Below are 13,733 nucleotides of genomic sequence, written 5' to 3' on the forward strand. Positions count from 1 at the left end.
AAATTAAACATACTAATAATAACACGTGAAGTAAACGGTTGATGAAAATCTCGATTTGATTTTACATGATTGATGTGACCCTTGGACTCGGAGTTCACAAATGCCAGAGGCAGCACCGCACAGCACAGAATTACCAGCACTACACAACACAATACCACCAGCACCAAACAGCACAAAATCACCAGCACCACAGAACGTATATAATATTCAGCACCAGTTTTACATGCATGACACATATTACTCGTGTTGCTATGGTTGCAAATACTGTGGGTCCGGACTCTTTTTCTGTCCATGCGAATGGTGTCTGACTCATGCGACCTAATGTGAAGTATGGCCATGTTGTGTCCAATATACCATTACTAAATTATAGTGACTTAGCGCGCAGCCATCGTAAACTTCTAGCCTGACAAGTCTTTTGCCATAAATGAAAACAAATCGTGAGTTGTATTCAATCGTTCAATTGTATTCAATTGGATCACTTGTTTCCATGAGCACTACTAACGACAACTCACTAGGCGGTGCACAAACCAAAGAATGACGTCAAAAGCCAAGTCCTTGTGGGTCTTTCCGTACCATTGTTAACATAATATACACAAGAACCCTCTAGGACTGGCAGTTTGACGTCATTTTTTAGGTTTGTGTAGCGTCTAGTGAGTTGTCGTTAGTAGAGCTCAATGAAACAAGTTATTTCATTGGTTGAACTATTGAATACAACACGATTTGTTTTCTTTTGTGGCAAAAGACTGGCATTTTGACGTCAGTTTTTGGTCAGTGTCAGGCTATAACTTTACTACGATGGCTACGGTCTTTCAGGGTAAAACTTAACGATGGCTACGCTTAGCACCAGATTGCTTACTTCCCGTCACCAGTCGGTATTCGATTGAATGGCGGGAGATGACCACTGGTGCGAATGCATATTTTAGTGGGGATAAATAAGATGAGGACGTGACCAAACTTCATATTGCGATGGGTCACACGAGTCGAGTGTCGTTCACGTGAGGAGACGGACCCACAGTATTTGAGACCAAACACACCATCAAAATATGCACGAAAAATGAACTTTATTTTTTTTTTTTCATTTGGTAAACCAGAAGAGCACACTTATAACAAACATTCTTATAGTAATTGAGGGGAAAAAACGAATCTGTTGGATGTGCCCAATTCCCCCTCCTCCTTACCATTAAATGAAATCAATTTTATTTTATTTTTTAAACTGTTGATATAATTGAACTGTTTTCTGCCTGGAAACGTTGTTTTGTATCCGTTCTCTGCTGGAGCTATAGTATGGATTTCAAGAAAGAGATCAAGTGAATATGCAAATTTCCTTTCGTTTCATTTTCGTTTGTGAGTGTCACACCAATATCGACAACAATTTATTTACATGATAAATATTATTGTTATAAAATGGCATGTTTACCCGATATTGTTCTTAGCTAAAGAAATATTTTTAAGCTTTACTAGGATTAGGATATAAATATTCTTGTCCGTCAAATGAGTTCATATCAAGAATTTTCTTTTTGGGTTTTCCTACTTATATGATTCGTTTTATTGAAATTATTTAATCCGTGTATCGCAAGACGCGCATCGAGATCTTAGCATAGCCTCAAATATAAAGGCACAGGGACATATAATTTTCTGAAACATCATCATCAACAAACATGGGGAAAAAACCCTACAACAACGAATCTCATGGCCTTTTTTCCTTCTTCATTGAAAGTGAAAACATTGATGGCCAATGAAAGCTTTAGATTTTTAAATAATATGTCTAGTACCAGTCGGAAGCTGAGATTTATTTAAAATGTACTAAATAGTGTTTTAATTATTTTCTTTTAAAACTACAAAGACTTGTTGCTTTAGCCCGTCAAAATACAGACAAAACATGCCGTGCGCCACTATGAAGTCAAAATATAACGAAAATATCATCGTGCTTACGTTCTGACACGGAACTGACAAACTACCGTAGTAGGGTTTGTAACCAAACATAAATCTGGCAACTCTATACTGGGCAAAAATCAAGGGATTAGTAACTTCCATTTGCTTAATGTTCAACTTTCTGGTCGAAACACGTCAATCTAAGATATCAGATATGAACATTTTAAAATCCCATTTAGTAGCAGAATTTTGAAACGCGAAAAATTCTCACTTACAAACAAACATTCTCAAACTTAGGCCTACTTCATTGCGTGCACTTTAAACCAATAATGTTATTATTTACATGAAGGTAATAAAATCTATTGCTTGACCTTCAGTGAAAATGTGAAGAGTTAACTAAGATATCGATGTGCTTAAGAGTCAACAAGGCGAATTGCTCTGCCCTATAGAGGGTAATGGAGTGGCATTGTTAGGAGTTGTGCTCGGGCCATGGATGGTTTTAATCTCTGATGACGGTAATAAATCTAACGTCACGCATTGGTCTACGTCTTGGATCACATGACTATCAGGCAATGAAATGTCCCCAAGGCGATGACGTTTGATTAGCCTCCGCCTGACGACTGGAGGGCGATGTGGTGACCCAGGTCGCTTTGTTGGAGAGTTCATATCATCATCTGCTGGGAGAAAACCGTTCATCATCTTTCCTTGTAATGTTAAGCCATCAACAGACCTTGATGTGCGATCTGAAGGTCTGACAGCTGGAGCAAGGAAATTTTTTGAGGCTTTATTGGTAGATGTTCTGTCCTGGGAAACAGCAGCTGTACGAAATGGAACGAATTGTTTAGGCGAAATTTTTCTTAATGAATGGTCGTTGTGGGTGTTTGCTGGGTTGGGGGGGATTTTACCACTGGTGGTGTTCGATGATATTAAACCATTGTTAGTAATGTGTTTGTTTGCTTGTTTCTCCTGGCTGGACTGAAGTAGGTGTGTAGTGTTGTTATTGTTGTCATGTGACCTATCTACAGATTGTCTAATCAAAGCTTTTCTGTGTTGTGTAAAGGGATTTCCGTGCTGTGGGAAAGCATTGCGCGTAGTCGTGCTGTTGTTAGCACTGTCTATTAAAGGTTTTGTAATGTGCTCCGCAATTGCCGATTGGAAATTCCCGTTTCGTCCCGCCAGTTTTGCAGTGGTAGAATTGGCTGAGTGGTTTCTTATCCTTGATCCATCAGGCATATTAGAAGTTCGAACATTTGTCAGACCACCGTTTTGTTTAGAGGTTTGGGTTCCGGTAATGATAGTAGTGTTGTTATTGTTGTTATCGTTTGAGTTGGTTTTGTTATGGTCCACATTACTCGTATATTCTGTTAACGTTGTTGCCGCCGTGGCCGTGGCTTTTTCCATCACCATTTTTCTATGTTTCTCGTCTTTGCAGTCGGAAGGCTTGCTATGTGTTGGGATAACGCCAAGGGCCGTGTTGCCCTTGATTAGGGGTTCGTTCCATGGATGATTGGGATGCTGGTGTTGTCTCTGACGAGCCCTGGCCTCGGAAGATGTGGTACCCGAGTCAGAGAGAGACGGAGATTCGACATGTCGAGATTGAAGTGTGTCCAAACCTCGTTTTGGTTTCTGATTTTCTTTCCGGTCTTGAGAAGTTTCGCCTGAAATAGCATAAATTATAAAGCTATTAGTGACTTTGAGATCTCTCTCTCTCTCTCTCTCTCTCTCTCTCTCTCTCTCTCTCTCTCTCTCTCTCTCTCTTCATCCACTTACACAAAGACACAAACACACACACAGACACACACACACACAGAGAGAGAGAGAGAGAGAGAGAGAGGGGAGAGAGAGAGAGATAGATAGAGCGAAAGAAAGAGAGAGAGTGAGGTATATATATATATATATATATATATATATATATATAAATATATATATATATATATGTGTGTGTGTGTGTGTGTGTAGTAGTAGTAGTAGTAGTAGTAGTAGTAGTAGTAGTAGTAGTAGTAGTAGTAGTAGTAGTAGTAGTAGTAGCTATATTATAAACATTCAAAGTTCAAGAAGACACAAATGGTTGTTTTAGAATAGCTGTTTTATCAATTTGATGATGGTGAAGATGATGATGACGGTGTTTATGATGATGATAATGATGATGATGATGATGATGATGATGATGATGATGATGATGATGATGATGATGATGATGATGGATAATCAAAATCTTATTCCGAAACTTACGGCCAATTTTACTGTTTTCCCTTTCCTTGAGACCCATTCCTGTGGCTATGTCCGCCGCTCGAGTTCGGGGTGTGGATTGTCCAGTGGTGGCTGTTGATGTCATCCGTTGAGATGAAGGTTTAGGTAGGGCCTTTGATCGGAGTTCCTGTGGAATTCATTGTGTTAAAGAAAGCTATTGGTATTTACTTTATGATTTGAAAAATATAATTGCTATATATAACAACTTTTATTTTGCTTCATCCTCGCTCAGTCGGGAAGATAGAGGTTGGGAAAATAATACACACACTCTCTCACACACACACACAAACACATACACACACATATACACACTCACACACACACACACACACACACACACACACACACTGATTGGTGGATGGAGGAAGAGAACGTTAGAAATCGTAAAGGATCAATTAGAATGAAAATCAATTTTAAAAAGTCTCAAGCATACTTCATTCAGTGTTGAGACTTTTTGACAAGTTTCTAAAGTCGACGTAATTCTGAATATTATATTCGAATGTTTCAAATATTTAGGCTTCAATGTAACATCCAATGGAAAATCAGATTGTGAAATAAAGAAAAGAATAGGTATGGCGAAGAATGCATTCAACCAGCTGCATACAATTATGAAAAACAGGAATATTAACATGAAAACAAAAATCAAAGTCCTGGATTGCTATGTACTGTCTGTGCTGTTAAATGGTTGTGAGAGCTGGACCATAAACAAGACCATGGTTAAAAGACTGGAGGCAGCGGAAATGTGGTTTTACAGAAGAATGATGAGGGTGTCATGGGTGGAAAGGAAAAGAAATGAAGAAATTTTAGAAATGGCAAACAGAAAAAGATCACATAACAAAAATCATCAAACGCCAAATGGAATTTTTAGGACACATTATCCGCCACCCTGGTTTGGAAGTACTCGCCTTGACTGGAAAGATGAATGGAAAAAGAATAAGAGGAAGACAAAGAATAACTTATTTGAAAGGGATAAGAACTTGGACAGATGAAGCTGAGAAAGGCGGCGCTGCTTTAATAGAATTGGCAAGAGATAGATCAGCTTGGCGGAAGATGACCTCCGACGTCTGCTTCAGATATGGAACTACATGATGATGATGATGATATTCGAGGGCGGAGAGAGTTGTTGAATGTGACAGCCATTGTTGGTGTTTAGGCTGAAGAATTTTGATAATCTTCGTTTGAATGTTTTTAAATCTGTTGTGGTCACACATGATTCGGGAAGAGCGTTCCAGTCTTTGATTGTGCGGGGTGCAAATGAATGTTTGAAGATGTTTGAATTTGTAGATTGGTGTTTTAGTGTTTTTGAGTGGGGTTTACTTTGAATGTGTGAATTTCATTGTATGTCTAGTTGTTCTGGTGAGGTGGCCGTCATTTTGTTTGTAATTTTGAACATAAGAGTCAGTCGTTGTTCTTTCCGTCTGTCTTGTAAGGGAGTTCATCCAGGCCGTGTGATCATGTCTGTTGCACTGCTATGGGGGCTGCAGTCATTGAAGGCAAATCTTGCAGCGCGGCGCTGGACAGCTTCAATTGCTTTTATGTCCGATCGTAGGTGTGAGTCCCAAACGGTACATGAAAAGTCTAAAATTGATCTTACGACTGTTATGTAGGCGACTTCTTGTAGGTTTGCATGGCAAAATCTGATGTTCCATTTGATAATCAATTGATGAAATTAGGTCTTTTGAATCGATCGTTAATTAAATGAAAGTTTTCAGATCAAAATGAATAACAATTGTTGTTTTGTCAGCTTACGACGGTACTGAAAATCCCAGATCGAGTGGATATATATGAGAATGATGAAATATATAAAACAAAATATGAGTATGAAGAACTATTTTTACAATGATCGCTCCGGTTTTGCTTGGTTATTATATATATATATATGAGTATGATAAAATATATAAAACAAAATATGAGTATGAAGAACTATTTTTACATGCTCGCTCTGGCTTTGCTTAATAAAATACCGCAAATGTAAAAGTGCGGTCGCGGTCATTAAAAGATAGGAATTGAAGAACTTTATTGAACTGTCCCAACGTTGGCACCACACAACTACGAGTAGTTTCAATAAAAGGGAATTTATAATCTTCAGTTGTGCACTCATAAACAGACGACCGCTGATGACTGTGTATATCTATATCAATTTATATTTTAACATATTTTTTGATCGATTTCGATAATAATACTCACTCTAAGATGTAACGTTATCTTTCCCGTGCCGTCATCTGGATTTCCCCTACCAACCAATGTGGCTGGCACTTGTCCGGTGACCCGCATCTCGGCGTTGTGGCGTGTCAGTTTTTCAAGGAACAAATGGTACGTGGAGCAGGCTAGACGAGTGACGCGTTTGTAAAGATGTTGGGAAGGGGGGAGAGGGGGTTAAAGAAAACGGTTACTCGGGAAATAAAATTGTCGATGGACTTTTAAAACTATACCTTTACGAGGAATCAATAATAATAATAATAATAATAATAATAATAATAATAATAATAATAATAATAATAATAATAATAAATAATAATAATAATAATAATAATAATAATAATAATAATAATAATAAAAAATAATAATAATAATAATAATAATAATAATAATAATAATAATAATAATAATAATAATAATAATAATAATAATAATAATAATAATAATAATAATAATAATAATAATAATAATAATAATAATAATAATAATAATAATAATAATAATAATAATAATAATAATAATAATAATCATAACGATGATGATGATGATGATGATGATGATGATGATGATGATGATGATGATGATGGTGATGATGGTGATGATGATGATGGTGATGATGATGATGATAAAAAATAATAATAATAATAATAATAATAATAATAATAATAATAATAATAATAATAATAATAATAATAATAATAATAATAATAATAATAAACGTTTAATGCTGTAGTAATGAAGGATCAATCAAACTCCATGGGCCTTGTGACCCCAAAAGCATAAAATCATTGTTTTTCTTACCAGGGCCCGGGGTGTTACAGGTGACAAACTTGATGACCTCTCCCATTCTGAACCCCAGATTCTCCGACATATGACTCAGGATATCTGGGTCAAGGTCCGCGGTTCGAATCCTATTTGGGCATGGAACTCGTTGGACGATTGATTGACCTGTGGATATACAACGTGTGTATTACTTTTTATCGGATATTTACGACCAAAATGCGAGTTTAAAACATATGATATTTCAGATATAATGCTATATCAAATAAAATACATTGTGCTCAATGCGCTTTACATGGGTCCAAAGCTAACAGTATTACTTGAGACGAGACAGTATTATGCTGTTAAATCAATGTTACAATTTTTTTCGACAAATATAGTTCTTTTATCGTCCAGGTAATTATTTTACACCTGAGAAAATGTGTATAAAGATCCTTTTTCAAAGATTTATGTTTTTGTGGCCCACAGCAGGACTCGTAAGCGAAACATCAAGCCACGATCCGAGTGGCAAACCACTAGACTACAAAGCCACACAATTAATCATTCATGAAATAATTGTATACGGCCTTTTTCAAGGTGAGCGTTATTTAAATCGATCTATATTTGAAGGATGAGTTATCTAGTCAAATTTCTAAATAGGCTACAAGTTTTTCCATACTACGATAGTCAACTCACTCAATCCTAAAGATTTTGTTACTTTTTAAAATTGGAAAAAATGTATTAAAAATGAGCATGTGCATAGATAGTTTTATTATATTGAACTACCATTAACATGTAAAAATGAAAAACATTAGCTTTGATACTACGCCTATAATTTGTCTCATAAAAAATGTAATTAATAGGCATGGGGTAAAAGTAACCCGTGTAAACTACGGATATAGTCGGTGTTAGGGTTGAGTGAGTTAACTGGTTAAACTTGGAGGGCAGGCATAAAATGGTGGCCGTGATTTTATTCTGCTCCCTGTCGGATTATAACGCTGTCGTTGAACACATTATACTCTGCGAGTTCATCGAGTTGAGAATACGATTTAATAGTCCGATGTCACGCCACCCGGCAACGGCGGCCATCTTGGTTCTAAACAAAGAAAATCATTACTTTTTATTTTTCATGTTGGCTAGAACTTTTCATATGCCTTGTGATCAGAATGTGTAAAAGTCAAAACATGATCATATTTATGTGTTTTTTTCCCCTCTGGATACCCTTTATGCTCGCCGGAGAAATATTTCATACGGGCGTCCGCCATTGTTCGGATAGTTTAGAGCCAGTGTTACTAAGTTACCATGCGTCATTAGGAAGGAAGTGACGTTACGACAGTTGAAGAGTATTCGGACACTCCAGACGCACAGGGAGGGCATGAACCATGCAGGCGAGCTCGGTTGATGTCAGTTAATGTAATGGCAAATTTAGATGTTCCACGACCGTACGGATATCCATAAAATGTTGGCGAAGTGAAAATAACTCACGGAAAACCGAGCGTGTAAACAAAGAATTTAACTGATGTCTGACTGAAAATTGTCAGACACCAGATCAGTTAATTTCTTCGTTTAGATGCTCAGTTTTCATGAGTTGTTGTCACTTCGCCTACAGTTTCTAGATAATCGTCCAGTCGTGGATGAATTAATTGATCATATATATAAATGGGCCAATAATATGGATAATGTAGAGCGACTACCAAGGTGTTTGCTATGCATATATAAAAGGCCATGCCGTTTCTTGTATGATGGATATCCTCTGTAAATGAAGCAGGTACTTTAGAAAAGACGTCTCTCAGAGCCGTTAAACTCATGGAGTCGGAGTTTATCCCGGTTTCTATAGCGTGAAACAGATAATAGCAATTGCTTGCTACCTTTAGATAAGAGGCTAGTCTATCGCAAAGTACTTTCCACCAGATCTAACAGACCCGGCTACCTATTTACGGCTTGGTGGACAGCGGGGTCGGGAAAAAATCTCGACTGTATCCGGGATCGATCTTGGTCCCTTTGCGTGTGAAGCGAGTGCCCTACCAAATGAGTTACCGGGGTCCCCGAAGCAGATACATGCTACACTCAAACTTGCTTCAGTTCTCAAAGGGAGGCATTTTTTCTCTTGTATTTTTTTTCTTTTTGCTTTATCTGGCACAGCTTCACAGAAACCTTTTATGTTTATATATCTTAAACCAGTGCCCGCTCTCAAATTTGTCATCTTGATATTTTGAAATCTACTCACCCTGATTAACCAACCAGGGATGCGTCATTGCCTCTCCTATTGTCACTCGCCTTCCAGGGTCAGGGTTCAGGAATTTACGGAGCAAATCTCGACAATCTGACAGGAGCAAAACACAGTAAATGAAAGATAATCACCCTTTATACACTTTAAAATTTATGACCAATCACTTATAAGCGGTGTTATATCAATATGGACACGAGGCTTAAAATCAAATTCATAAATTTAACAAATCTGAGCTTAACCAGATGTATTCATTGAGGAAAAGTGACACGACAGTGTTATTATTATTATTATGTGTTTTTTTTGTTTTTGTATATTTTTTTTCTTGTAATTTTGTCTTTGCTTTGTCTGGCACTTTTTAAGATCATTGCGCTTAGTAATGCAAACTTAAAATTACTTGAATTTCTTAATTTTGATTATTATTACTTAGGTTATATTTTCTCTATCTAGTCCATTTCGTTATAGTACCAGATAGACACTGAGGGTCACAGTAGAGGTCAGTTTCATTTCAGGGTTCGTTTGATAATATATATATATATATATATATATATATATATATATATATATATATATATATATATATATATATAATGCTCAGATTAAGTTTTTAGAATTAAAAAAACAACAAACAAAAAACTACAAAATATTACATAAGAAAAAACAAACAAACAAACAACCCCCTCCCCCAAAAAATCAAAAGAAAACACAAACAAACAACTATGTATGGCAGCCCTGATGTATGGTTATACCAAAATCAAACTCAGCCAGTTATAAAAAGCACTCACTACTTGACTAATCCATAGCCCAAAACGAGACCCATCGTTTCAAAACGCCATTATTATGTCGCAAGGTGACAGGTTTGAGAGTTATTGCCAATACTAGGGTAATTTTAATTGATCGATATGTGAAGGAAGAGTCTTCTGGCCAATTTTTAAAAATACTTGTCTTTCCAGGGTAGAGCAGTTAACTCAATAAGTAGACAATTTAACATCTCACCTCTAGACAAGTCATCTGGGATGGGATTCATTAATCTGTCTCTCATCTTGGCGTACAACGCTTTGATGTTGAATGGTTCCACTGTAAACGGGAGACCTCCGGTCAACATAGCGTACATGTTCACACCTCTGAGGAAAACAAGAGCAACAATAACATAAATCCTTCTCCACTTAATAAATATACACATGTCTTTTAAAAATAAAATCCAGTAATACATCTTAACATACGTGCAATACGTTTGATAACCGAATTGATTATGGACTTGTTTCAGCATTGTGCGGCTATGTGGTCTTGTAGTAAGACACTCGCTTTCGGATCGGAAGGTCCTGGGTTCGAGTCCCGCTCGGCGCATAGTTGAGTCCTTGGAAAGGCTCTATAATCACATTCTCTCACCGTACTCAGGTGTAAAAAAATGCATTATCGCCTTACAGGGCGTCATATCCCGTCCTACATGTTAAGTGTTGCTAGCTGGACAGGGACCCCAAGTAAAGCGCTTTGAGCACATTTAGTGGATATTGCGCTATATAAAATCTAAAAAAGAATTGTTGGGATGGAAAATGTTTTTGTTGGTTTGAGAGTATCTTCCGTCATGACAGCAACGATCCCATAAACAATTTGTGGGTCATAAGACATGCACATAAGTAATCATCGATTTTGACCACTAGCTACCTATCATTCATTCTCGTAACAGAAACAGAACCAAGAAAGGAATGGTAATTTATACTCTTTTAAACCGCGAATTGGTGAGGTTTTTTATGACGAAGGCCAAGAACTGAGACGTCATTCGTTTTTTTTGTGTTTTTTTTTTTTGACTTGTTTATTTTCTGATGCCAAAATATCTCTCTTGCCTATTTTTGAAAACAAACGTATGTGATTCATACGCAAACAAACTGGGATAATCTTTGGCTTTCTAGATAGAGCATGTCCAGAGTGGGTTTTTCTTTAATGAAGAAAAAAAACCCAGGAAAAAATGACCTAACGCTTCAATTTGGTATCTCATCAGGATGGAGCGGGTGTAAGAAAAATAGATTTAAAGTAAAAACTAACAGAAATGCGTATTATAGTTTCTTGATGACCAAGAACTTATTATTTTTATTCATCATTAAAGCACATTAATGAAACACGTTTTATATTTTCAAAACATAGATTCATTTTCGAGCATTTATTCAGTCCGACATACCACCAGTTTGAGTCTACTTACATACTCCACAAATCAACTTGGAGTCCATACTTTTCGTGATTGAGGAGTTCTGGTGCTGCATAGGCTGGTGACCCACACTGAGTGACGCAAAACTCCTGACTTCGCGTACCCTCTGGTGACGTCGTCACTTTGATGAAGTTGCTCAGGCCAAAATCTGAAAGTGAACAAAGAAATATGGAATTAACATTTTAAAAATGCAGTAATTGGAAATTGTTTATTGACGTCGATATTAGAAGTTGCTTATATTAATATTAAAATTGTTTATGTCAATGAAGAAGTTGTTTATCTCAATATTAGAGGTTGTTTATTATGTCAATGTACAATCTTAGAGATTGTGTAAATCTATATTAGATGTTGTCTATAATATGTAAATATTGAAAATTGTTTATGTCTATGTTAGAAAGTTTTTCAGTCAATGTTAGGCATTATTTATGTCAATTTTATGTCGACCTTACTCTGTGTGTGCAAAGTACCTTCTTTGAAAAATATATCGAGGTCAAAGTTTTGCAGTAATTGTTGCCCATATGGTTTCTGATTAGCCTCAATGTAGATTGAATTCCCTTCAAGAAGGAAAAGTGTAGCGCTCGAGGATCGGTATTAAGAAGGTTTCGATCAAAGTCGTTTACTGATGCCATGCAAAATGCTATACCCAAGGACAAAACACCTTGATTAGAGTTCTGCGACGTGTCACCCATCTCATACATTGCCCGCTTAAAATAGTTTGATTCTTTTTAAGCGAAGAGACATCGTTCCATTGAGCTATATTGATGTCATTTAAACATAATCAAAACTTGCCTTCCAAACATACTTCCACCCCACCCCCCCCCCCCCCCCCCCCCCCCGAACAGCAGTTATCGAGTGATTGGCTTCTTAAATTCATATCAATGGGAAAGAAACATGTCCATTGATTTATTTCCTATTATAGCATATATCGGGGTTCCATGGACTGCATAGCTTTAAATAACTGAAGAACTACAGATAAAAAAAAGTTGTAATTGAGTTTTGATTCATCTGACCAATGACTATTTGAGTCAAAAGTCATCATGTTACAACATTTTCAAAAAACACAAAAATATTACTTACCTATTAACTTGATGTCTTTATTTTCATCCAGCAACAGGTTCTCTATCTTCAGATCTCTGAAATTTATTATTATAACAAGTATCATAATAATAGCTGAGTGGTCATTTAGTCGACTTTTTTTTAAATCACAAGTCGTAACAGTTTACAATCCTCATGTAAACCACTGTGACAGTAGCAGTCGTTGTCGTTGTCATCTTTGTCACCACCACCGCCGACATCATCATCATCATCATCATCATCATCATCATCATCATCATCATCATCATCATCATCATTATCATCATCATCATCATAATCGACATCATCATCATCATCATCATCATCATCATCAACAACAACAACAATAACAACAAACAACGACAACAACAACAACAAACATACAACATTAACGCAACCACGATACCAATACCTTCTAATACAACACTATTATTATAAGAAGAAGACGTTACTCTAGCAACAATCTCGACAACGAAATAATCAAAACATCATTAGTACTGCTGCTGCTTTCTCAAAAATAATCAGAGGCCATTAATTATCAAACAACGTATTTTGATTGTCAACATGGGCACACCCAACAACTCAACAACTAGCAACCAAAATCCATCAGTTCATCTGTATTCTAACAAAAGACTTTTTTTCATTTTTGGACATAATAATTTTTACTTCAAATATCAATCGAATTGAAATGACCCCGAACTTGCCAAAAATTCTCCAACCTGACACTTCTCTGAAACATTCTCCCGTAGTCCCAGATTTGAGACTTTTCAACATATTGAGAATCATTAAAGTAATAAATTTATAAGTTGATATTTTGAATTTTCAGGCCAAAATGAAAAATGTGTTTTTAAAGAGTTCAACTGAGTAAGTGTCTGAGCCATCAAGTTCGATACGTCCTTATCTATTATTTCTGAAGACAGGCCAGAGGCATTTCTACTTCGGATGGTACACATAACGATTGGAGCATAATATGTGAATGTCTTGAGAAGCGTTCCGTTAGCAATCAACTGCGTGCGAGTGCATTTTCCTGTCTGTCGCGTTGGTCAATCGATCAAAGTGCGGTGAATTTTTCAAAATCTATATTCAAAAATCGAATCCTGATTAGTTAGAGTTAGACGGAAAAAGTTGAGAATTCGAATCCGAGCTGGG

General features: G+C 36.6%; 1 protein-coding gene across 6 annotated transcripts in view; it reads right to left on the reverse strand.

The window, feature by feature from the left end:
- Window positions 1-1,060: 1,060 nt before the first annotated feature.
- LOC144968263 (uncharacterized) overlaps window positions 1,061-13,733 on the reverse strand; it is a 71,036-nt gene continuing 58,363 nt past the window's right edge. For all 6 annotated transcript variants that reach the window (XM_078906448.1, XM_078906445.1, XM_078906447.1 and 3 more), the window contains 8 exons: window positions 12,588-12,643; window positions 11,505-11,658; window positions 10,304-10,431; window positions 9,308-9,403; window positions 7,123-7,269; window positions 6,310-6,449; window positions 4,105-4,249; window positions 1,061-3,530 (listed from right to left, as the gene is read on the reverse strand). In XM_078906448.1, coding sequence (XP_078762574.1) covers window positions 2,293-3,530; window positions 4,105-4,249; window positions 6,310-6,449; window positions 7,123-7,269; window positions 9,308-9,403; window positions 10,304-10,431; window positions 11,505-11,658; window positions 12,588-12,643 — 2,104 coding nt within the window. In that variant the 3' untranslated portion in view covers window positions 1,061-2,292. The remainder of the gene's footprint in view (window positions 3,531-4,104; window positions 4,250-6,309; window positions 6,450-7,122; window positions 7,270-9,307; window positions 9,404-10,303; window positions 10,432-11,504; window positions 11,659-12,587; window positions 12,644-13,733) is intronic.

The sequence above is a fragment of the Berghia stephanieae genome, chromosome 3, assembly GCF_034508935.2.
Source record: "Berghia stephanieae isolate SIO BIC M18660-M18661 chromosome 3, UCSD_Bste_1.3, whole genome shotgun sequence".
In the NCBI taxonomy this organism is placed as follows: domain Eukaryota; kingdom Metazoa; phylum Mollusca; class Gastropoda; order Nudibranchia; family Aeolidiidae; genus Berghia; species Berghia stephanieae.